The following is a 24,462-nucleotide window of genomic DNA, read 5'->3' as shown; positions in this document are numbered from 1 at the left end:
CTCAGGCAGTTTCCTTTTAAGAGCTGTTTGACTTCTGTGTGCAACAGCAAGTGTTCATTGTTCTCAGTAAATGCTCTTGAAATAGTTGAGAATTGAGAGCGTGGGACGATTTTATTTACTGCTGTATTAATAGTATTTAATGATTTGTGCTGCTGATCACTTAGGTTTTTTGTGACAAGATGTTGTTTGTGAATTACATAATGAATGGTAAATATGTTAGGTACAGCTTTTTCTCAAGGAAGTAATATCCCCACAGTGGCATTCTGTCATTTATGGTGCCCCATCTGTTGCATAGGCAAGGATGTTGGTGAGCAGAGAGCAGAATGTCCTCTTTGAAAAATTGCTCAATAACCCAAAATATTGACTCGCCCTTCATACCTGTTTCTAATCCCCTTGCAAATAATAAGTTTTGAACCATGCTTTCATCTTTTATGAAGTAAACATAACAAAGAAACAAAGATTTGTTGCCTTTCAAAATTGACTCATCCAACCACAGAACAAATTCTGTTTTTCTAAATATGTTGCACAATGTGCCTTTCACATTCTCAGACATTTCATCTGTTTATCTTTGAACAGTTGTCGTTGAGCTGAATGGCTTTAATTCCACTGGACAACGAATTTTTTCAAAAGTGTCGCTCCCTCAGAATTTTTTTTGTTTATGATAGACTGCTTGAAGATATAATTTCAGACTACTTGTATCACGTAGGAATTTGGAGAAACAACAAATAAACTTTTATTGAATATTATGTGTTTAATTGCATAATGGTGCTGATGCTTTGCAATAGTTCAACTAAGTTAAAAGTATTTTGTTAATGATTTTCATTTGTACTCAGTGTCTGAAGCTTCTCATTTAAGTGTCCAACAATAATTCGCCAGCATTGATGGATTCCAGTTGCCCTGGTATCTTTTCTCCATGACTGCAATGTCCTGGTGAAACCTTTCACCAGGCTCGTCACTAACAGCACCAAGATTTGCAGGGAAGAAGTCTAAATGGGAATGCAGAAAATGAATCTTTTAGTGACATGTTGTATTTCATAGTTTTATATGCTTGAAGCATGCTTTCAACCAGCTGCATGTACAAACGTTGTTTGGTGCTCTGTAGATGCCGAGAAAAGTTTTAACAACTTCCTTGAATGCCTTCCATGTGATTTTCTCCGGTCTTACTGGAAATGCTTGATTTGTGGACCAACAAAAATGCTTTCCTTAATCTTGGCATCAATTATTCCGGGAAGCATCTGTCTCAAATATCAAAATCCTTCATAGAAATTTTTATGCCTGATGATAGCAAATTCCATCCTTACAGTCCTGAACCCAATAATTATTACTAAAACCTGTCCTGCCATGCAGCAGCCACGCTGCCTAAGCATGCCTGGACAAGATAGGAAACTTTCCAGCTTACCTTGTAGGCAACATTTTAATTGACTTGAATTATGAATTGAAATACTAAACATAAGTGATTTCATAAAATGGTGTGTACTAGGGAAATTTCATGGTGAATTTCATGGTGATTTTCATGATCAGTAGCCCAAAATTCATAAGATACACCGAAAGGTATTCAGGAAGCAAAATCTTTGTTGTCCAGTGTTATTTGGTCTGGTGACTTGTGGAAAACTGTACTCAGAACCTCCTTTCCTGCTGGCAGAACCTGTTCTTCTCCAATTGTATGTGGCTTTCCAGATTTAGCAATGAGCAATGAGCCATGATGGTTGGCATGCAAACCATCACTATTTTGTTGTGAAGTGCTGGCAAACATGTTTTGAAGTTCTTTCCTTTTCTGAAAAGCTTTCACGAAGTGACCAAAAATAAGCCAAGTTCGTGTTTGCTCTATCAGAGTATATTATTTAAAAATATTCAAGGAGCCTGGATGGCTTCAATGCCTCAATTGCATAGTGCTGGTATAAATCCATATTTCAGATACTTCACACTATACTTTCTACACTTCTTTTTCATTTGGTCTGCTTCAGCCAATTTCATTATGGATTAACAACCATTATTTAAGTCCAACCTCAAGTGCTGTGATTAATAAAAGGGGAAAGTTATGATATCATTACAGCTCAAGCAAAACCTGACTCTCTGCCTGAAGGTATATAAAGTGAGGCAGCGATATCTTGGTTGGGCCATGGTCTAGAAAGGTTCATCAAGACCATTCGAAAGAGCAGATTCTGAATTTTACCCCATTGAACACCACACCCTAATTCACTGGAATTGTATCACTGCATGATAAGAGTATGAAAATCATACTAGCTAACACTGTACTACAGTAGTGAATGGCAATAATGCACAGACCGGGCCCAGAAATAACATGATTTCTTCAGTCCATATTTCTCATGATATGCCAAATACGGAAGAGTCACATTGTTTTCAACAACTATAACATGCTTTGGGTAAAGTCTAAGAGAATGGTGTGTTAGCAAGGGATGAGGTGATTTTGTGATCAATATAACTCATAATGAGTCACTGAGGATCAAATGCTTATAATAAGTAATACATTTCTTTAATTAAGCCTGTAATCTCTCAGCTGTCCCCCTTGCTACTGAGACCCCCACCCCCACCACTGACTGCTTTATCTTTATCTCCCACTTAGAAATTCCCACCACACCACTATACCTGGGGGGAGGTGCGATATCACTCAGTTTGAGATCCCTGGTGTAGAGAGAGTAGAGCAGTGGGTTAAACCTGCATCTTTGAGGTGCGGCTGTGTTGATTGTCAGCAAGGGGTTATTATTTCTTAGCTGCACTGACAGTGGTTTCCCAATGAAGACGTCAACAATGCAGTTGCAGAAAGGTATAGAGGCCCAGGTTTGGAAGCTTGTTGAGTAATACCTAGAGGATGATCTTGTTGAATGCTGGGCTGAATCAGTTAACAGCACCCCAACGTAGTTATCGCTGTTATCCATTTAACATTTCAGGTTGAAAACCCTGGAGAATCAAAATTGTTCACTCCGGTTCTCTTTCATTTTTAGTGGAAGCTACTTAATCTGAGATTTACTGACATTTTCAGCCTTTATTTAAGACTTCCAGCGTCAACATATTTTCATATTTTGTAGGCTTAGGAGAACTTAACAGTTTTTTTTACAGTCAATGCAGAATTTCTTGGAAGGTACCTATTGTAGAAAGTCTTCAGAAAGGTTACACAAAAAAATGGCCAAACCAAGTCATCTTTTTCATTGGAGTTACTGAGAGACAAATGTTAGTCAGTATAGAATAACTAGCTGATAGCGTTCATCATTAGTCAGTATCATTCGAGTAAGTTTAAAAAGTTTGGCGTAAATGCATATTTAGTATGCCAGCTGTTTTAAGAGTTCAGTGTTTTGCTAATCAAGTGCACCAACCAATTTATGCACTGATTGACCCACTGAAGCCCCACTAACTGCAGAGAGTTAATTTTCATGTTTTGGGGATTTTTATGATAAACTGTTAAAACGTTGGAAATATGCAGCCCTTAAAACAGATATTGGAAATTTACAAAATATTAAAACTCATCAGAGTCTGATGCTTCATAAAGCTGTATGTTTACAGATGAGTGCAAATCCTGAAGTTAACAGGGCTGGCCACAATGAAGCTAAATGAAAATGTAAAGGTGTTTTAAATTTGCTTGGTTAAAACAATTCTTATTTTGCTTTCAGTTATACGCGTTAAACACTGATGTTCAGTTCTGTTATCACAAGGTGATTGGTACCATTTACCAATTAAAGCAGACAGATGATATTAGAAACAGCGCTTTTGCAAAGTATGACAGGGAATGTAATTACTCTGTTTGGAATTTCATGGTTTGAAAATTTTAGGACAGATTCATGCCAAGCCAAATGCCTTTCGTGGATTACAATTTCCAAATTTGGTGGATCTTCGACAAGTCACAGTTATTCCAAAAGCAGAATGGCAACGCATCCAGGATGATTTGAATGGAATAAATAAAGAAGCTGAATTTTTACGTACTCTGAAGGAAGAAGGGGAGGCTTTACATTTACAATCTAAAGAAATAACTAAACACTGGACAAATACCATTGCAGTAAGCATTCTTTAAGTATCTTGCACCATCTGTCATTGTTATGTTGTACATTATAGTGTTTTATTGTTCGTCATTAAAATTTGAAAAATTCTATTGTGAATCCAATAAGGAAGCACGATTTTTAAAAATTTAACATCTAAAGTATAGTTGAGTTCATTTGATTGTATCTGATAAACAGATGTAAAATGAGGATAGAAAATCAGAAAAGATAGGGGTTAGCAAAATTTTATTTTACACTTCCAGGAACAACCTTGAGTATTGCCCTTTAATTTTTAATTTGGAAGTAATGACACAGAGTTTTTATACAGTTTCTATGTATTTATGTATTTTGTCCAGATCATATTGGGGAAGGCTGTAAGGGGAATTGAAATAAACATCATTGCATGTCATCACAACAGTGAAACAATTAAAATTTTTCTGTTTAGTGCTTTATAGCTTCGTGCATTTGTGTCTCTTGAATGACACTGACAATTTCACACAAATAATTCTAATAAGAAGTAGGCTTAGTGTGAAGATTTTTGTTGTATTTGTACAAGTTTGTTATTCACTGTAACATCCAACTGTAAAACTAGGAACAGAAAGAGATCAACCAGTCCCTCAAGCCTTCTTTACTATTGAGCAGTATCATTGCTGATCCAATCTTGGTCAAATACAGATAGTCTCAAGGTTACTTCTGTGGACAGACTCAAATATACAGTACCTCAACCTCTCAGTAGCTGCATGTCTTCAAAATGTATTGTTTATTAGGGAAACCATGACAACATTGCTTTACGTATTCTAATCTGTAGCCAAAATCTGCCACAAGTATTAGACTGTCAGAGACTTACAAACCAGTTGAACTTTTATGAAGTTGTAGGTTGCCTATTAGTCACCAGCAGCCAATCCCTTTATTTTCACCCTTGGTCTTCTACCAATTAGCCAATGCTCTATCCATGCTATCCATCTTTCCTATAACACCATGGGCTCTTATCTTGCTAAGCAGCCTCATGTACACCATCTTGTCAAAGGCCTTCCAAAGATCCAAGTACACAATGCCCACTGATTCTCCTCTGTTTATCCCGCGTGTTATTTCCTCAAAGAATTACCAGGCAAGATTTTTCCTTAAGAAAATCACACTGACTTTGGCCTATCTAACCACGAGCATCCAAGTACCCCGAAACTTCATCCTCAATACGAGACTCCAGCATCTTCTCAACCTCATCCTCGATAAGGGACTCCACCATCTTCCCAACAAATAAGGTCAAGCTAATTGGCCTATAGTTTCCTTCCTTCTGCTTCCCTCCCTTCTTGAATGACATTTGCAATTTTCCAATGCTCCAGAACCATGGCAGAATCTAGTGATTCTTGAAGGATCATTACTAATGCCTCCACAATCTCTTCAGCCACTTCTTTCAGAACCCTGGGGTGTAGTCCATCTGGTACAGTTGACTTATCTACCTTTAGACTTTTCAGATTTCCTAGCACCATCTTCTTAGTAATAACAACTGCACTCACTTCTGCCCTCTGACTCTCTCAAATTTCTGAATATTGCTAGTGTCTTCCTCAGTGAAGACTGATGTAATATACTTACTCAGTTCACCTGCCATTTCCTTGTCCCTGAATACTACCTCTCCAGCATCATTTTCTAGCAGTCTGATATCTATTCTCACCTCTCTTTTACTCTTCATATACCTGAACAAAATTTTGGTATCCTCTTTGATAATATTGGCTAGCTTACCTTCATATTTGATCTTTTCCTTCCTTATGGCTTTTTAGTTGCCTTCTGTTGGTTTTTAAAAGTTTCCCAATCCCCTAACTTCCCACTAATTTTTGCTCTATTATATGTCCTTTCTTTTGGTTTTATGTTGGCTTTGCTTCCCTTGTCATCCACCATTGGTCATCCTGCATTTAGAATACTTCTTCTTTGTGATGTATCTATCGTGCAGCTTTCGAATTGTTCCCAGAAACTCCAGCCATTGCTGCTCTACCATATCCCTGCCTGTGTCCCTACCAATCAACTTTGTCCAGCTCCTCTCTCATACCTCTGTAATTCCCTTTGCTCCACTGTAATACTGATACATTTGACTTTACCTTCTTCCTCTCAAACTGCAGGGTGAATTCTATCATATTATGATTACTGTCTCCTAAGGGTTGCTTTACCTTAAGCTCCTTAATCAAATCTGGTTCATTACACAACACCCAGTCCAGAATAGCTGATCCCCCTAGTGGTCCAACCACAAGTTGCTCAAAAAACTATCTTGTAGGCATTCTACGAATTCTCTCTCTTAGTATCCAAAATCATCACCAGCCTGATTTTTCCAATCTACCTGAATATTGAAATCCCCCATGACTACCATAACATTACCCTTTTGACATGTATTTCTTATCTCCCGTTGTAATTTGTAGCCCACTTCATGACTGCTGTTCGGAAGCCTGTATATTACTCCCATCAGCGTCTTTTTAACTGTACCCAGAACAATTCTACATCTTCTGATCCTATGTTACCTCTTTCTAAGGATTTAATTTAATTTTTTACCAACAAAGCCATACCATCCCCTCTGCCTACCTCTCAAAATGTGTATCCTTTCATGTTAAGCTCCCAACCATATTCTTCTTTCTGCCATGACTCAGTGATGTCCACAACATCATACCTGCCAGTTTCTAACTGTGCTACAAGCTCATCTACCTTATTCCATATACTGCATGCATTCAAATATGCAGTAACACCTTCAGTACCTTCCCTAGAAGAGATCTCAATGATCCAGAAATCTGAAAAACCCTGCCCCCTGCAACAGTTCCTCAGCCATCCATTCAGCTGCCAAATCATCCTATTCTTACCCTCACTGGCATGTGGCACAGGCAGCAATCCAGTGATTACTACCCTGGAAGTGCTGCATTTCAGGTTTCTACCTAGCTCCCTATATTGTCTCTTCAGGACCTCCTCCCTTTTCCTACCTCTGTCATTAGTGCTAATATGCACCAAGACTTCCGGCTGCTCGCCCTCTCCCTTTAGAATACCATGGACCCGATCCGAGACATCCCTGGTTCTGGCACATAAGAGGTAACATGCTTTCCGAGTGTCTCGGTTGTGTCTACTGAATCTCGTGTCTATTCCTCTAACTATGGAAACCCCTATCACTACTGCAGTCGTCTTCTCCACTGTTCATTTCTGAGCCACAGCGCCAGACTCAGTGCCAGAGACAGCGTCGCTGCAGTTTCCTCCTAGCTTCCCTGCCAATAGTATCCAAAGCAGTATACTTATTATTGGGAGGAATGGCCACAGGGGTACTCTGCACTGGTTTCCCATTTCCCTTTCTGTCTCCTGACCCAGGTACCTGCCTCCTGCAGCTTAGGGGTAACAACTTCCCTAATACTTTTATCTATCACCCCCTTAGTTTCCCATATGAGCCAAAGTTCTTTAACATGGTCTCCAAGGAGCTGCAGCACTTGTGGTTATCTGGGATGCTGGAGGTCTGCCAGAATTCTCACACCTCACAGAAAGAACAAAACACAGCCCCTAAAACCATCCTCACTGCTCTAACTATATTACTAACGGACAAAGAATAAAGAAAAAACTTACCAGATGCCTACCTCGCCCAAACCTGTTCTCACTGAAGCTTGATGAGCCCAAGCCTCCCCACTCTAACACTGGTTCACTCACACAATGGCTGCTCCAACAATGGCTCCTCTGCTTGTCAGTACCTTATTTTTATTTGCCCTTGCTAATGAATCACTGTTTAATTAAGCCTCTAGAAAATGTCAAAAGCCCAAGAAAGCTCATTTTTAAAAATCTCAGTCACAAACCTGTGAGTTCCCTGCTCTCTCTCTCTCTCCTGATTTAATTGGGACACTGGAAAAATAATTGGATATACAATCCTAAGGCGGTTTGACTGAGTAGAGGTTGAGGTTTTTAACTAGTGGGGGAATTATGAATAAGGGACATAGCTGCTTAATAAGGCGCTGATCATTAAAAACTGAGCTACATAAAAATTAAACGCAAACATGAGGAATTCTGCAGATGCTGGAAATTTCAAGCAACGACGGGCCAAGACGTCGACTGTACCTCTTCCTAGAGATTCTGCCTGGCCTGCTGCGTTCACCAGCAACTTTGATGTGTGTTGCTACATAAAAATTACTTCTCTGAGAGGGTAGTGATACTCTGGAATTCTCTGTTCCTGAGAGTGATAGAGGCCAGATCCTTAAATAGATTTAAAGTGGAGATAGATAAATATTTGAAAGATAGAACAATTGAGGATTATGGGTACCTGGCACAGAAGAGGAGGACATACTAGATGACATTGAATGAGCAAGTGGTGTGAACCACCTTCCTGAATTGCTGTACTCCTTCCAAAGGTATTTCTCTAATGATGTTGAAGATTAAAGTTATAGGATTTTGTCCCAGCAAATTAGATCAAGTGAAAGAGGGAATGGCAATATATCTCCAACATTTGGATGGGGAAAATGCAGGTGCTGATGCTCCCATGTGCCTGAAGCCCTTGTCCTTTTGGATACTAAACATTGCAAGGTTCTCTTTAGGGTATTCTCACACATGATTGTAAGAAGTTATAATATCAGGCATCTAACTCTAGTACATTGTCTTCTCTCTATTTCCCTCTGTTATCCCTGGTCAAACTGCATTAAATTCCTAAAGCACAAGAATACAGTGAAATATGGGGAATAATATGTTGCTGTATTTGTTGGTCATGTGTTTAGTGGTTAAGTAAGTTGCTATAATTAAGTCTTCATTGAAAAGTACATACCTTGGCTAGGCTTTTTGCTTCTAAGGACACTGTATCTTTCAATCTCTTATTTATTTCTTTACTGCAGAAGGAATTTATTCCCCGTATATACGCTGGAGCCTTTGCCGCAATAGACACTTCATTTTAGCATTTGCCCCTCCTATATTGGTATAGCAATGTATTGATTTTAATTGAACACCATGACTAACTTATTCTAAATAATATTTTATATAATGCCAAAAGGCTTATTTTTCAATAATCTGTGCATGTGTTCTTGTATACACTTCATGTCAGACATCGTATCTAAACATTTGATTTTGAGTCGTTTCTTAAAATAACCACCATCCTTGGGATAAATTTATCCCAATGGCTGTGGGAAGCCAAAAGAAGTCAAATAAACACTTGACTAATAATGTGCTCAAGCTATAGTAAGGATTTTAATCCACAGATTTGAATACATTTATTAATACTTATAATTAACTACTTGTAGAATAATCATGCTGAACTTCAGAGCCTTGGAACTGTAATAAAGGTATATTACATTTCATGCAAAAGCATTGATTGCCTCTGTGGAAACAATAATTATAACACAGAATCAGTTGCTGAGGATCTTGTATCAAGAGTAAATTAAATGTTATGTAATTGAAAAGTTAATGTCTCATAGTGAAAATGTTAAAATGCTTTCAAAAGCTAATTTCTAAAAACAATGTACAATCTATCCTAGGGTCACAGACAAAAAAGGCTTGATGCAGGAAAACAACGTAAAGAAAAGGAAGAAGAGGATAGGAGACAAATAGATTTAGAAGAGGCAAAATATATGGAACAGAAAAGAAAAGAAAATCTGGAACGGGCTGAAACTCTGCTTTTCTATCAAACTGATAGAGTGAAAGGATTTAATGTACAGTATAATGTTTTTTTCTTAGAAGTTTATAATTTCATTTTAATTAAAAATTATTTATTGTAATTGAATGTTATAAAATTGATTATATTTTATCAATCTTATAATTTTGCTTCAGAAATTAAATTATTTCTTAATATTAATCCATCATCATAGTTAACTTGCTTTATTCATTTGACTGGATTTCAACATTACCTAACCAATGCTTCAGTGTTCCTATTAATTCATCCGAATCAGTTGTTCTTTCAGCTTTGTAGAATTACATTGATAGGAAGCACAGCATGTGTATTACAGGGAGTGGGGTGAAAAGTTCAATATGGATAAGTCTGAGGCCATTTGCTGAAAAAATAAATGGAATAATTTATTGCCATTGAGAGGTTAGGAGCTAAGCAGTAAAAATAATTTTTAGTGTTTATTTAATACTAAAAGTTAATGCAGAGGTCGAAAAAATAGAGTGGTCTGAGTAGGAGTGGGATGGAGGATTAACATGTTGCATAGTTGTAAGGTCTGGATCTCCCTTGCAAACCAAACAGAGGTGTTGTGCAAAGTAGTCACCCAATTTAGGTTTGATTCTTCCACTGTTGAGGAGACAATGTCAAGAGCATGTCAGTGTAATAGACTACCTTGGAAGTAGTACACATGAATTGCTGCTTCATCTGAAAAACTTTCTGTTCCAGAATGGTAGAAGGGGTTAAATGCCAGGTATTACATCTCCTATGAGTGATGGTAACAATATGTCCGATGGTGCCAGCTTGTCGAAGCTGTTGGTAATTCCCGGTATGATCCATTAAATGTGGAGGATGGTGGGGGTAGGTGACATGGTAAGTAAGGACAAGGGGAAACCTATCTTTTTTTCTTCATGGGAGGAGAGAGACTATGAGAAGTGTGGAAAATAGAGTTATCATGTTTAAGACCTCAGCGGAATATTGCAGAAGGAAAGCCATGTTTAATTTTTTAAAACTAGGTATCTCAAAGCAATGGAATGGAAAGTCTTGTCATCAGGTGGAAATGCAAAACTGGGAGAATAGAGTAGAATCCGTACTTGGAAGCAGAAGGAGAGGAGTTGTAATTGATACTTTAAGATTTTTGCTTTTAGCATTAACAGAATGTTCCAGTTTATCTCAAGTTGTTTGGAGTTCAAATTATGTGTACCAACAATACTTAGAGCTGATTGCGGGCTTGTGCATATGTACAGAAATTGGATTTGGTGGCCGAAGAGGGACATACCACCTTAAACTCAGTAGAGGTGCATTACATTGATTTTTGTAACATTATTTCTATGAAAATGCTTAATACAGTATCCACATTCAAATTACCTAAGAACACAAGTAGTGTATAAGAAATGTAGAATTAGAAATGATGATGTGTATGAAGGCTAAAATTCAGTCTAGGAGTCATGTTGATGTGAATAAATTTAATGAATTTGTATAACTTTCATGATATAATTTCATCTGATCAGAGTTTTATTAGACAATCTACATGACATCAGTGTTCGTCATAATGAACACACACATTCTTGTAGGCTGCACTGATGCTCACTGAAACGCTTAAAGAACGAGAAGCCCAGATTGAATTGAACCGGAAAAGGGAACATTTTCTTAAAAGTCAAGAAAAACAATTTGTGGAGGAAATGCAACGTCAAAGGTACACAATTGAGGATACAGAGTATCAAAATATGCTAAAACAGAAAGAACGGAGAAAAGCTCTTTCTGATTTCCATCAGCAACAGTGAGTAAAGAATTGATTTTGCTTATAGTTTTGAAATTCATTTGTTTGATCTGTAAATGTTGTTAAAATGATATGATTGAAAGTGCTATTTTTCAAAGATTTTATACTAAAGCCTGTTATACTCCATAATCTGAACATTAAAGATCCCATGACAATATTGCAGGGAAGAACTGCAGGGAAGTTATGTTTGGAGTACATACCAATATTTACATTTAAATCAACATGACTGAAAATAAAGTCTGATATTATCATATAATTATGTATTGATGCTTCCTGTAGAACAGTTCTTCACACACTTCAACTGTGACTCCAAATCAGATAGGATGCAAAGTGCTTTGGGACATTCTTAGAATATAAAAAATTCAATATAAATTTATTTCTTTTATCTGTTTCTTTTAATATAAATGGAAATAGTTACCAAAAACTACATAACAGCTTCATAACTCTGAATATGCTTGAGGAAAAATTGCATTAAAAATATGCTGTTAAAACTGGGACTTGAAAACTCCTGGATCTTCTAATGCAGGAATTTGTATCATCATCACAATAGTACTGGACGGCATGGTAGTATAGTGGTTAGAACAATGCTGTACAATATAGGTGACCCAGGTTTAATTCCCGCTGCTGTTTGTAAGGAGTTTGTATGTTCTCCCTGTGATTGCGTGAGTTTCTTCCAGCTGCTCCAGTTTTCTCCCACAGTCCAAAGGTGTAATGGTTGGTGGGTCAATTAGTCATTGTAAATTGTGTCGTGATTAGGCTATGATAAATTGGGAGATTGCTGGTTAGCGTGACTTGAAGGGCTGGAAAGGCCTATTCTGCGTTGCATCTCAATACATAAGTGAATCAGAGTTGGACCCAAATATGTTGTCCATAAAGGATATTGTTGGGCTGCTGCCTAGGCTTTCTTTAGATGTGGCCATCAACTTAAGATACAGAATATTGGGAGAAAAAAAATAATAATTTGCTGTACTTGTAATTTCTGGTATTCCAGCCCTGAAAAAGAAGGTGATTTTGGTGAGACTAGGTATATCTGTTAGATGAAGTGTAGCAGTGGGAAGCATTTGGAAATTCAAATCATTATCATGGTCTGAAACCTTCAAGGACAATGTAATTATATTAACATTTTTGGAAGGAATTTACGTGTGTTTGTCTTGGTTAGTTACTTATTATGACTGAGAAGGAGGACATTCAATCCATTTGATCCTTGCTGGTTCTAGCAGAGCAAATCCCATTTGTTTCATTCAGTCTCTCTTTATTTTCAGTAGCCCTGCAACTTAGTTTTTTGTTAAAATTCTTAGGGATCACTTATAATAGCCAATAAATCTTCCATCACATCTTTGGGATGTTTGAGGAAACCAGACTACGCAGGAGAAACCTTGTAGTCACAAGAGGACATGCGAACTCTACACAGACAGCAGATGAAATCAGGATCTGAGTTGGTCCCTGAAGCTGTGAAGCAGTCATGATAACTGCTGTGCCACTGTAAAACATCTTGGAAGGGACAAAAGTTGGGTGTCTTTAGAAAAGTTCTGGCAGTTACACTCCTGCCTCAAAAACCTCTTGGTCCAGTGCACAAAGTGGCAATGGTGGATGTTCTCCTGACAGTGAAAATATTACAATTAAGATGCCTAATTTCCTCTGAGCCCACAAATAGCAAACATTTTAGTATTATCTGCCACTTCTCTCACCAAGACTAACCTTGACCTGTGTCAAAGTTAACAGTATGCATGCATATTTGATACCAACTGCAACTTTTGAAACCAAATGCAATTTTTTTTGAAGGCGTATGGTGAAAGTTACTCATTTGTTCACTAACTTTTCATTATAATAATGGCATTTAAAGATTTATTTGATGGCAGGATAAAGGAACATGAACAACTAAGAAAACAAGAGAAGCAACAAGATATAATGGAAGGAAGAGAAATCAAGAAGTTGGCACAGTTGTACAAGTGGGAACTTAGTAAAATTGAAGAACTGAAAAAGCAAGAAAAATATAACAATAAGATCAGTCATATGGTAGGCTTCAAGAACTTTTTCATCTTAATGAGTTGAGTAACATGTGGTTCCAGAAATTCTTGTGGTTTGTTGTCATAGAGGACCTTGAATTTGATTTCTGATATGATTTTTTTTGGCTTTCCTGTAATGCTCCTAAAGCTTTGCTTGGAAAAGTTGATTATTTTATGGATTAACAGTACAAATATCTAAGCTATCTTTTACTTTTAAATTTTGCTTTATTTGGAATTGGGATTACAGTAGTTTATTATCGTTATATGAAGTACAGTGAAAAGCTTGTCTTACCCACTGTTCAGACAGATCAAATCATTATACAGTGTACTGAGGTAAAATAAAAGTGAAGTAATAAAAGACTGCAGAATAAAGTGCAAAGGGTGCAATGCAAGTAAACAATAAGGTGCAAGATCATAACAAAGTAGATTATGAAGACGAATGTTCATCTTATCATACCAGAGAACCACTTAATCGTCTTATAACAACAGGATAGAGGCTGTCCTTGAGCCTGTTGGTATGAGTTTGCAGAATTTTCTATTTTTGCCCGATGGGAGAGGGGAGAAGAGAGCAGGTGGGGTCTTGGATTATGCTGGCTTTTGGCTAAATAAAATCAGAAATCCATCCTTATTTCACAAGTGCTTGCCTATCACACCAAGTCAAATAAAAAGTAAAATACCATAGTTTCACTCAGGTGAGAATGCAAATGACAATGAAGAGGTGGAATAGTTTAGTCAATTCAACTGGGATACTTTGATCTCTCTACAATGAGTTTCATTGTTAAAAAATGAGCACCAGATTCAGAATATGCCTATGTGAGTTGGTGGTGTTGCGGATAGTTTAGAACAGGGGTGTCAAACTCATTTTAAGTCACGGGCCGGATTGGGTAAAATGCAACTTCATGCAAGCTGGATCAGTTGTGCACGCGCGCATGCTCCCACAGCTTTCATTGCCTTTGTTTTTTCAACCTGCTGTCATGTGTCTCAGTCTCTGCTATAACTACAAAGTGTTTCACTTTACGAATTTCGTTTCTTATGAAGAAGATTGCCTAGCAAGCATTATTTTTATGATTGGTATTAACTTACAGTTGTAGGCTACAAGAAAGTTGTGATGAGAGAGAGAAAAAACGATGCTATTTTGGCTAAGATTGTTTTGGGAGCTGCACCCTTTCCATTAATAAACCATTTGAAATCGAACGTTAGCAGACACAAATGTAGATCTAACAAAACAAATTGTAAATGTAGGCTATACAACTGCACCTAATTTTATTTGCCTGCTTTCAGCTATCAAACTCAGACGATGAACACAGTTAGCCTCTAATTTTTACTGAAGTGATCACATTTACAATAATAGAATAGTCAGAAAATGAATGAATCATAATATTATGACACTCAATATTTCATAATGCATTTTGCTTACATGTCGCAGTGCATCGAACAGTGTCACTCATTTTTCACTTGCTGCTTCCAGACACCTGACATCTCTTGGCTTTAACCAGCCTGTCAACATCAGAGTTTTGCAACAACACCTGCCTTTTTCCCGACCATGAATGGTGCACCATCTGTTGCCACGGTGACAGCATGACTCCAGTCAACCTCCAGTCTGTCCAAGGCCTCGACGAAAACATCGTTCGCTGTTGTGTTTGTCATGGGCACCATCTCCACAAACTCCCCGGTGACAGTCAAAGATACATCAACGCCACGAATAAATATTCCTAATTGAGCTACATCAGTCACGTCGGTGCTCTCATCAATTGCCTTTTAGTTGACTCTTCAAATCTCCTGCAAGGTCCCCGATTTTCTCTGCCACAGTATTTCTTGACAAGCTGATATTACCAAAAGCCCGTCTCTTCTCAGGGCACACCAGCTCAGCTGCCATCAGCACGCATGCTTTGATGAATACCCCTTCTGAGTATGGCTTTGACGTAGCAGCTATTTTGTTGGCAATAATATAGCTGGCCTTGACAACTCCATCATGAGTCTCTCGACTTCTAGTGAACACTGATTGTTGTTTTTTCAGAGCTGCTTCAAGCTCGTTTACCTTTTGCGTTCTGAGTTGTCCTGCGTACTTGTCATATTTTTCTCCATGTGACGTCTCATAGTGTCGTTTGATATTGTACTCTTTTGCCACAGCCACTTGTTGCGAGCATATCAGACACACAGGTTTGCCGTTGACCTCACAGAAGAAAAAACGATCTTTCCAATTATTGTTGAATATCCAACCTTCGATGTCAACTTTTCTTTTCTTGGAAAGCATTTTGAACCACAGCAGCAAACAGTCTCAGCCTTGCTACAGGTGCCACTTACCTGAGTACTCTGTGTGTTTATACTGTGTCTGACGACGTAAGTGGGGCCCTAGTGGTCTTCAGTGCGGGGTGGTAGGTGCTTACGCACAGCGGGTGGTTAATTGTTTTCTAAGTACACACAACAAGCTGCTGGCGCAGCAGGCGGCACAGACAACGGTGGGAGAGAGAGTGGCTGCCGTACAGATACATAATAAATGGTCGTAAATATACTTTTTTTCCCCCCCAAGTCATCCTGCGGGCTGGATGTGGCCCGCAGGCCGGTAGTTTGACACTCCTGATTTAGAAGTTTGTTGTCGGTTACAATGGGACATTGACAGGATGCAGAGCTGGGCTGAGAGATGGCAAATGACGTTCAATCTGGAAATGTATGAAGTGATACACTTTGGAAAGTTGAACTTGAAGGCAGAGTACAAGATTAATTGCAGGATTCTTAACAATGTAGAGGAACTGAAGATCTTGGGGTCCAAGTCAGTAGATAACTCAAAATTGCCATGCATGTTGATAGGGTGGTTAAGAAGGCATATGGTGTGTTGACCTTCATTAAGTCAGGGGACTGAGTTCAAGAGCCATGAGGTAATGTTGCAGCTTTATGAAGCTCTGGTTAGACCACACTTGCAGTATTGAGTTCAGTTCTGGTAGTCTCATTATAAGAAGGATATGTGGAAATTTTAGGTGCAGAAGAGATTTACCAAGATGTTGCCTGGAACGTGTCTTATGGGGAAAAGTTGAACAAGCTAGGGCTTTTCTCTTTGGAGTGAAGAAGGAAGAGAGGCAAGTTGATAGGGGTGAAGAGAATGAAAAGAGGCATAGATTGAACGGGCAACTAGTGCAATTTTCACAGTGTGGCAATGGCTAATATGAGAGGACATACTTTTAAGGAGATTGGAGGAAAGTACAGCGGGGTGTCTGAGATAGGTTTTTTTTTACATAGAGAGTGGTAAGTGCAAGGAATATGCACTTAGATGGTGGTGGGAGAGGCAAATGCATTAGGGACAATTTAGATACTCTTAAATCCACACAAGATAAATGGAGGGCTATGTGCAAGGGAAGGGTTAGATTGATCTTGGACTATTTAGACAGGCGATTCTGTGGATGCGAAAAGGAAACATGGATGGTAGTTAGCCTCCCAGGTGCCAGGGTCTGTGATGTTTCTGAATGCGTCCACAATATCCTGGAAAGGGAAGGTGAGCAGCTAGAAGTTGTGGTACATATTGGTACGAACAACATGGGTAGAAAAATGGAGGAGGTCCTGAAAAAAAATACAGGCAATTAGGAAAGAAGCTGACAAGCAGGACCTCAGGGGTAGCAATCTCAGTATTGCTGCCTGTGCCAGATGACAGTGAGGATAGGAATAGAATGAGGTGGCAGATAAATGCGCGGCTAAAGAATTGGAGCAGGGGGCAGATTTTTGGATAATTGGGACCTCTTCTGGGGCAAGTGGGACATGTACAAAAGGAATAGGTTGAATCCGAGGGGGACCAATATTCTTGCAGGCAGGTTTACTAGAGCTGTTGGGAATAGTTCAATATGGCAGGGGTATGAGAATCAGTATGATAGAGCTGAGGATGAGCCAGCAGGTTTACAAGTGGATGATGGATGTAACATGAATGTAAGGAAGGACAAGCCAATGATTGGATACAAATGCAGACAGAGCAAAGAGTTAAATTGTACCACAGAGGCAAAATAAAAGGTGAAGAATGCAGGACTGAGGGTGTTGGATTTAAATGCATGTAGCATTTGGAATAAGGTGGATGAACTCGCACAGTTAGAGATTGGTCGGTATGACACTGCAGGCATCACTGAGTTGTGGCTGAAAGAAGGTCATAGATAGGATCTTAACATCAAAGGATATTCTTTGTATTGAAAGGACAGGCAGGAAGGCATAGGCAGTGGTGTGGCTCTGTTGGTAAGCGATGGAATTATATCTTTAGAAAGAGGTGACATAGGATCTTGTGGGTGGAATTAAGAAATTGCAAGGGTTAATAAAAACATTATGGGAATCATGTATATGTCTCCAAATAGAAGCCAAGATGTGGGGTTGAGATTGCAAAGGGAGCTGGAAAAGGCATGTAATAAGGGTAATGACGCAATTGTAATGGGGGACTTCAACTTGCAAGAGGATTGGGAAAAGCAGGTTGGTGTCGGATTGTAAGAGAGGGAATTTGTTGAATGCTTATGAGATGGCTTTTCAGAGCAGCTTGTGCTTGAGCCTGCTTGGGGAGAGGCTATCTTAGGTTGGGTGTTGTGTAATAACCCAGATGTTATTAGGAAGCTTAATGTAAAGAAACATATAGGAATCAGTGATCATAATATGATTGAGTTCATACTGCAATTTGAGAGGGAGAAGCATAAGTCACATGTATCAGTGTCGCAATGGAATAAAGGGAATTACAGAGGCATTAGAAAGGAGTTTGCCCAGGTGGATTGGAGCAGGATACTGGCAGGGAAAACAGCAGAACAGAGATGGCTGAAGTTTCTGGGAATAGTTCACAAGGAGCAGGATAGATATGTCCCACAGAAGATGTTGTTCTCAAATGGCAGGGGAAGGCAACCATGGCTGACAAGGGAAGTTAAAGATTTCATAGAAGCCAAGGAAAGGGCATATAATGTAGCAAAAGTGAGTGGGAAGTTGGATGATTGGGAAGTTTTTAACATCCAACAAAAGGCAATTAAAAAAGCTATAAGAAGGGAAAAGATAAAATATATGGGCAAACTAGCCAATAATATAAAGCAGGATACCAAAATTTTTCTCAGTTTTATAAAGAATAAAAGGGAAGTGAGAGTTGATATTGGACTACTGGAAAATGATGCTGATGAGGCAGTAATGGGGACAAAGAAATGGCAGGTGAACCTAACAAGTACTTTGCATCTGTCTTCACTGCAGAAGACATTAGCAGCTTGCTACAGATCTGTGAGTGGCAGGAAACAGGAGTGAGTGCCATTGCTATTACAAAGAAAAAAGTGCTAGGCAAACTCAAAGGTCTTAAGGTGGAAAAGTCACCTGGACCAGATGGACTACATCCCAGAGTCTGAGGGAGATTGCTGAAGAAAAAACAGATGAATTGGTCATAATCTTTCAAGAATCACTTGATTTTGGCATGGTCCTGGAGGAATGGAAGATTGCAAGTGTCACTCCATTCTTTAAGAAGAGAGGAAAGCAAAAGAAAGGAAATTATAGCTCAGTCAGCGTAACCCCAGTGGTAGGGAAAGCATTGGACTCTATTGTTAAGGATGAAGTTTCAGTATACTTGGAGATAGAATTGCCTAATTCTGCTCTTATGTCTTATGATGTAATAATGAGATGCTATATTTTAATTCAACAGGAGAAGGAAATGAGGAGATCAAGGGAAACACAGCTCTTCTATAATAAATTGTAATTTAGGGAATACAAAGAGGTTCCACTTTCAATATTTGCCTTTTTATCCACTCCATTCTGCACAGTAGTCTTCATCTTTTGACATGCTGCTAAATATTCTTTGACTGTCAATTTACTATGTTCATCCAAGATAAATACGCTATACTTTGGAATGCCCAGGGAACAGCAAAATCTCCTGTTGCCCTAACTGCAGTAGAAGAATGGTACATCAGGCTTAAAAGATATTGACCTTTACAATGAAAGACATTTAAAATCTTCAAATTGCTCACTTCAGTTAAATAAATTACATGCTTAATTACATAAACAAATTAAATTAATTTCCTCTGGTGGCTTGGCTGCTTACTGATTACAATTTGCACCAAGTTCAGTTTATCCATAACTTCCACATGAAGAAGTACAGTCAATGTTTTGGGCCGAGACCCTTCATTTGCATTTTTAAATTATTTCCTCGTGTTTGTGTTTTTAAATGATTTCCTTATGTTTGCGTTTTTAAATGATTTCCTCATGTTTGCGTTTTTAAAACAGTCCTGACGAAGGGTCCCGGCCTGAAATGTGGACTGTACTTCTTCCTATAGATGCTGCCCGGCCTGCTGCGTTCCACCAGCATTTTGTGTGTGTCGCTTGAATTTCCAGCATCTGCAGATTTCCTTGTGTTTGCATTTTTAAAATTACCCATAACTTCTGTGGTTCTGGTTAAGTAACATTAATTTTACATTTCTCACCTTTAGCCATACCTCTTCATAATTCCATTATCTCTAGCTAACTTACAATCCTCCAAGACCTTTGCATTGCCTAATTTCTGGCCTTTTGGTCATTCCCATATTTAAATGCTCTTCTATCAGAGGCTATGCCTTCAGTTACCAAGGCTATGAATTTTCTCTCCGTCCAGACCCCTTTGTCCTTCTATCACTTTCTCCTCTGAAGGCACTGTCTAAAATCTACCACTTTGCCATGGTTAGGGTCATTTGATCTAATGTTGTATGACAATGCTTTTCTGAAACAACTTGGGGTGTTTAACTACATTAAAATCATAAGATAAATTAATTCTCTTTTTTTTCAATTTTCAGGCACATGTTGAGAACAATAATATAATTAAAGCACTAGAAAAGCAAAAGGAAGAATTACAAGATGAAGATATCAGGTTATATGTTTTAGCAAAACAAAAAATGATGAAGCTTAGGAAAGAAAGACAAGCAGAAATTGACAAGTAAGAAAGAACCCAGCACATTTTTGCCAAATAAACATTTATTTGGAATATCTCAGAAAATAGTTTATTATAATTTTTACATTTTTTACTGGGAGCTGTGAAAAATGTCAAAAGTGTGTTTTTTCTTTGGGGAAACTGCACCACCACTAGTATTACATTATGATGGAAAGAAGACATTCCTGTATTAGCATTGAATCCCATTGTGTAGAATGCTGTGTTGTGCACTTTTAAGAAAAAGATAAAAATATTGAACAACATGGACTTCCGGTGAGCCACGAGGCAAGATGGCAGCACAGCACTGAACGCTGACATATAACCTTCCTTTTTCAGGTTCTTTAGGGCTCATAGATGATCTTAATACAAGGTTGAGTTGGAGAAAGATCTAACTAAAGACATAACCTCAAAACAAGATCCAAATTCAACCAAGAAACAAGATACCAGCAGACGACACCAAGCTAGTGATTCATCCGAGGAAGTAGCTATGCTAATTAGGCAAACAATGGCAACAGAGATGGAATCGCTGCAAGAAACGGTAGCCCATATGCTAAAGGAGTCGTTGGAAAAGGTTCTCGACCCCACACAGAAGCATATGGCTGAGAACGGCAACACTCTCCGGTCGTTAAAGGGGCAAGCGGACATTCATGTTAAAAAATTTAGCACGGTCTTCAACAAAATAGACAACATTCAGGTTAGCTTATGCAAGAATGAGAAAGTTACTAACTCCTGTCTCGCGGAGGTGACTAAGATATGGAAGAAGTTAAATGACTTGGAGGACAGATCCAGGAGAAACAATGTGCGGCTGGTCAACTTACCGATAGGCACTGAGGGCGACGATCCAAGAGGTTACCTCCAGGAGATACTGCCTAATTGGATTCCAGTGCTCAAGAATTCCCACAGCACTCCATTAGAGATCAATAGAGCATATAGGATCTTTTCCAACAACACCTCAAGACCACGGACCATGGTTTTTGGGCTTCTATGGTACACCGACCAGCAGGCTATCCTGGAGGGCACAAGAAAAGCCAAACCTACTCTCCCTGATGGCACCCAGCTGCAGTTCTTCGCCGACTACAGCCCCGGCATGATGCAGGAACGGCAGGGATACAAGGAGATCTGTGCTAATCTTCGACAGAAGGGGATCGACTCATTCCTCATATACCCGGCAATTTTGAGAGTGAATATCAAGGGCATGAAGATGTTGTTTAACTCGGCAGAGGAAGCGAAAGAAGCTCTGAAATCATCAATGCTGGGAGATATGAAAGAAGACCCTGGGCAAAGTCCACACGCCCCTCGGGAGGAGATGGAACTGCATTAAGAGCTCGGACCAGCCTGTATGCGCAATCTAACAGGCACGGGCAAGTTAACATCCTAGGTGTGAAGTTTTCTGGTTATTCTTTTATTGGAAAGTCATTTGATGCACTTTTGTATTTAGTTAATTAAGGGGCCAATTTGTTTCTGAGTATTGCAGGTCAGAGTTTTAAGGTAATGGCTCAGTTAACCTGTTAGTACAAGGATAACATGGTAAGGTGATATAAGTCTGCCTAGAGTATACTTTTTATCTTTTACCTCATAAGGTGATATTCAATACACCCAAATATCATACTTCATCAAGAATGAAGCTGAAAAACAGCAGTTTGTTCTGGATAACTTTAGTTGTACATGTTCATTTCGGATTATGTCTCCAGTCGACTTGTTTACGTTCCTGGGTGCCAGATAAGACGTCACTGGCGCCATCGCTAAGCGACAGTCTATTAAAGCAACAGTCTCTTGCAAGAGAGCTGTTGGGGTCTTGATTATGTGTTATATTATATTTGAAATGGGAATGGTTTTAATTATATAGGTTAACAGGTTTGACCAGGTTTTTTTTTTCTTGTCTCTTTGATATGATTGTCTACGAGAACTGCTTTGCCTTTCTAATTTGTTGGTGCTAGAGGGAGGCGGTTAATGTTCAGTGTCTGACATTGCTAAGTGACACTCACAGATGTTACAAAGTAAAGGGTTGAATGTGGGGGTGTGGTGGGAAGGAGGTAACTCAGGGCTCCACCACCAACTTACAACAACAGATCCAGGGGAAGATGAGCAACACAGATAGATTAGAAAATCTTACTATTGTATCATTTAATGATAAAGGATTAAACTCTCCCAACAAGCATTCAAAGGTTTTAGATTTCTTACGCAGAAAGAAAATAGATGTCGCGCTGTTACAAGAAACACACCTAATGACATTCTCAGGGTTCAAAACTGCTTTTATAAACCCATTGTGGCAGCAGCTGATGGTACTCATACGAAAGGAGTTAATTTTTCATATGAAAGGAGATATTAATGAGATGCTGTATTGATGTATCAATTGAAAGGACTGGCGCCGACAATGAAGGACGTCTAGCTTTTTGCTGTACACCCACTCAGGGTAAAAAAGTTACCTTCATTAGCCTATATGCCCCGACTGCATTTGAGGTTGAATTTTTTCCATCAATTACCTCACAATTACTGAAGTTAAGTGACTACCTACTATATGTTGGTTCGGACATGAATGCTTTGGTAAACATTAACCTCGATAAATCTTCCTCAACTATATCAAGCTCTCAAGAATCTGCTTCCAAAGCACTTAACCTTTTTCTAATGGATTTAAATTTAACTCATGTGTGGAGGGTGCATAATCCATCTGCTAAAGACTATACCTTCTTCTCTACAAGACATAAAACCTTCTCTCGGATAGATTACATTCTTATATCCTCCGGTCTACTGCCTTTAGTACACTCAATAGAACTTTTGCCCAGACATCTATCTGATCACAACCCAGACGTATCTACTTTTAATTATGGCAAAATTAAAAATAAGGCTACTAGGTGGAGGTTTAACTCCACCCTTCTAAAAAATAATGAATTTGACAAATGACAAAATGACAAAACTGATGGAATTTATAAATTTAAATAAAAATAGTGTCTCAGATGTGACAGTGATTTGGGCCTCCATCAAGGGTTCCTTATGAAATAACGCCATATGGTTCAGTTCCCATCTACATAAAAGCCGGCTTCAAAAGATTTCCTCCCTAAAGGAACAATGTAAGGTTTTGGAGAATGATCTCAAAAGGAGATACACCAAAACAAAAGAAAACGAGCTCAAAACAGAACAAGCAGAATTAAATGATTTATTAAGAAGCAGGGCAGAATATATGATCCATATAACCAAACATAAGTATTATGCAGAAGGCAGCAGACCGAGCCATCTTTTGGCACTAACACTCAAACAGCAGGAAGCTAAAACGTCTATACCAGTGATGAGATGTGCTAAACGTGGAGTAGTATCTTCAACAGAGGAAATAAACAAGACATTCAAGAATTACTTTAAGGAACTGTATGCAAGTGGCTCAGTTCCTTCTGAGAATCACTTCACAGATTTTTTTTAGTGGATTAGACCTCCCTGCGTTGTCATTAGAGGACACTAAAACTCTAGGCTCTCCTATTACACTAGATGAGCTACTTAAAGCAGTCAAAGCTACAAATAACGGCCTTACGCCAGGTAAAGATGGCATACCTGTGGAACTTTACCTAGCACTTTTGGGTATTCTTGGACCAGTATGGTTAGAAACATTAAATTATGCTATTGGAAATGGTGCTTTCCATAGAGATCTAAACACAGCCCTGATCACAATTATACCTAAGCCCAGTAAGGACACCTTGGAGTGTGCCAATTACCGTACAATCTCCTTGATAAGTACCAACCTCAAGATATTTTCCAAAGTCTTAGCCAGTAGACTTGAGACAGTAGTTGGGAAAATAATTAGCCGAGATCAAACGGGCTTTATCAGGGGACGTCCCGCATCTGATAATATTCGCCAACTCTTACACATACTGAGTGCAACACATAAAATCCTGCCTGCCTGTGGCCTGCTATTTCTAGATGCTGAAAAAGCATTCAATCGCCTTGAATGGCCATATCTTTGGAGAGTTCTAAAAGAATTTAAGTTTGGCGATAAATTTATCAATATGATTCAAACACTGTATGCTAATCCTTCAGCCCGGTTATGTGTGGGAGGAGAATTAGAGTTATTTGACGTAGGACAGGGCACATGACAAGGGGACCCTTTGTCTCCTTTAATTTTTACTATATCCATTGAACTGCTTGCACATTTACTGTAGTTAAAAACTCTCCGCAGATCTCCCCTATTACCATAGGTGCAACATCACATTCGATATCACTTTACGCGGACGACACAC

The 24,462-nt window shown here is 38.8% G+C and overlaps 1 protein-coding gene across 1 annotated transcript in view; it reads left to right on the top strand.

Annotated features, from left to right (window-relative positions):
• The window catches only part of cfap210 (cilia and flagella associated protein 210), a 48,141-nt gene that overhangs the window by 11,549 nt on the left and 12,130 nt on the right, over positions 1 to 24,462 (top strand). The window contains exons 3-7 of the mRNA XM_063052195.1: positions 3,786 to 4,009; positions 9,452 to 9,625; positions 11,148 to 11,353; positions 13,213 to 13,369; positions 20,106 to 20,245. Of these exons, the coding sequence (XP_062908265.1) occupies positions 3,786 to 4,009; positions 9,452 to 9,625; positions 11,148 to 11,353; positions 13,213 to 13,369; positions 20,106 to 20,245 (901 nt within the window). The remainder of the gene's footprint in view (positions 1 to 3,785; positions 4,010 to 9,451; positions 9,626 to 11,147; positions 11,354 to 13,212; positions 13,370 to 20,105; positions 20,246 to 24,462) is intronic.

This window comes from Mobula hypostoma, chromosome 6 (genome assembly GCF_963921235.1).
Source record: "Mobula hypostoma chromosome 6, sMobHyp1.1, whole genome shotgun sequence".
Lineage (NCBI taxonomy): Eukaryota > Metazoa > Chordata > Chondrichthyes > Myliobatiformes > Myliobatidae > Mobula > Mobula hypostoma.
The sequence above is the reverse complement of the archived record's forward strand: the minus strand, read 5'-3'. Positions and strand labels throughout refer to the sequence as shown.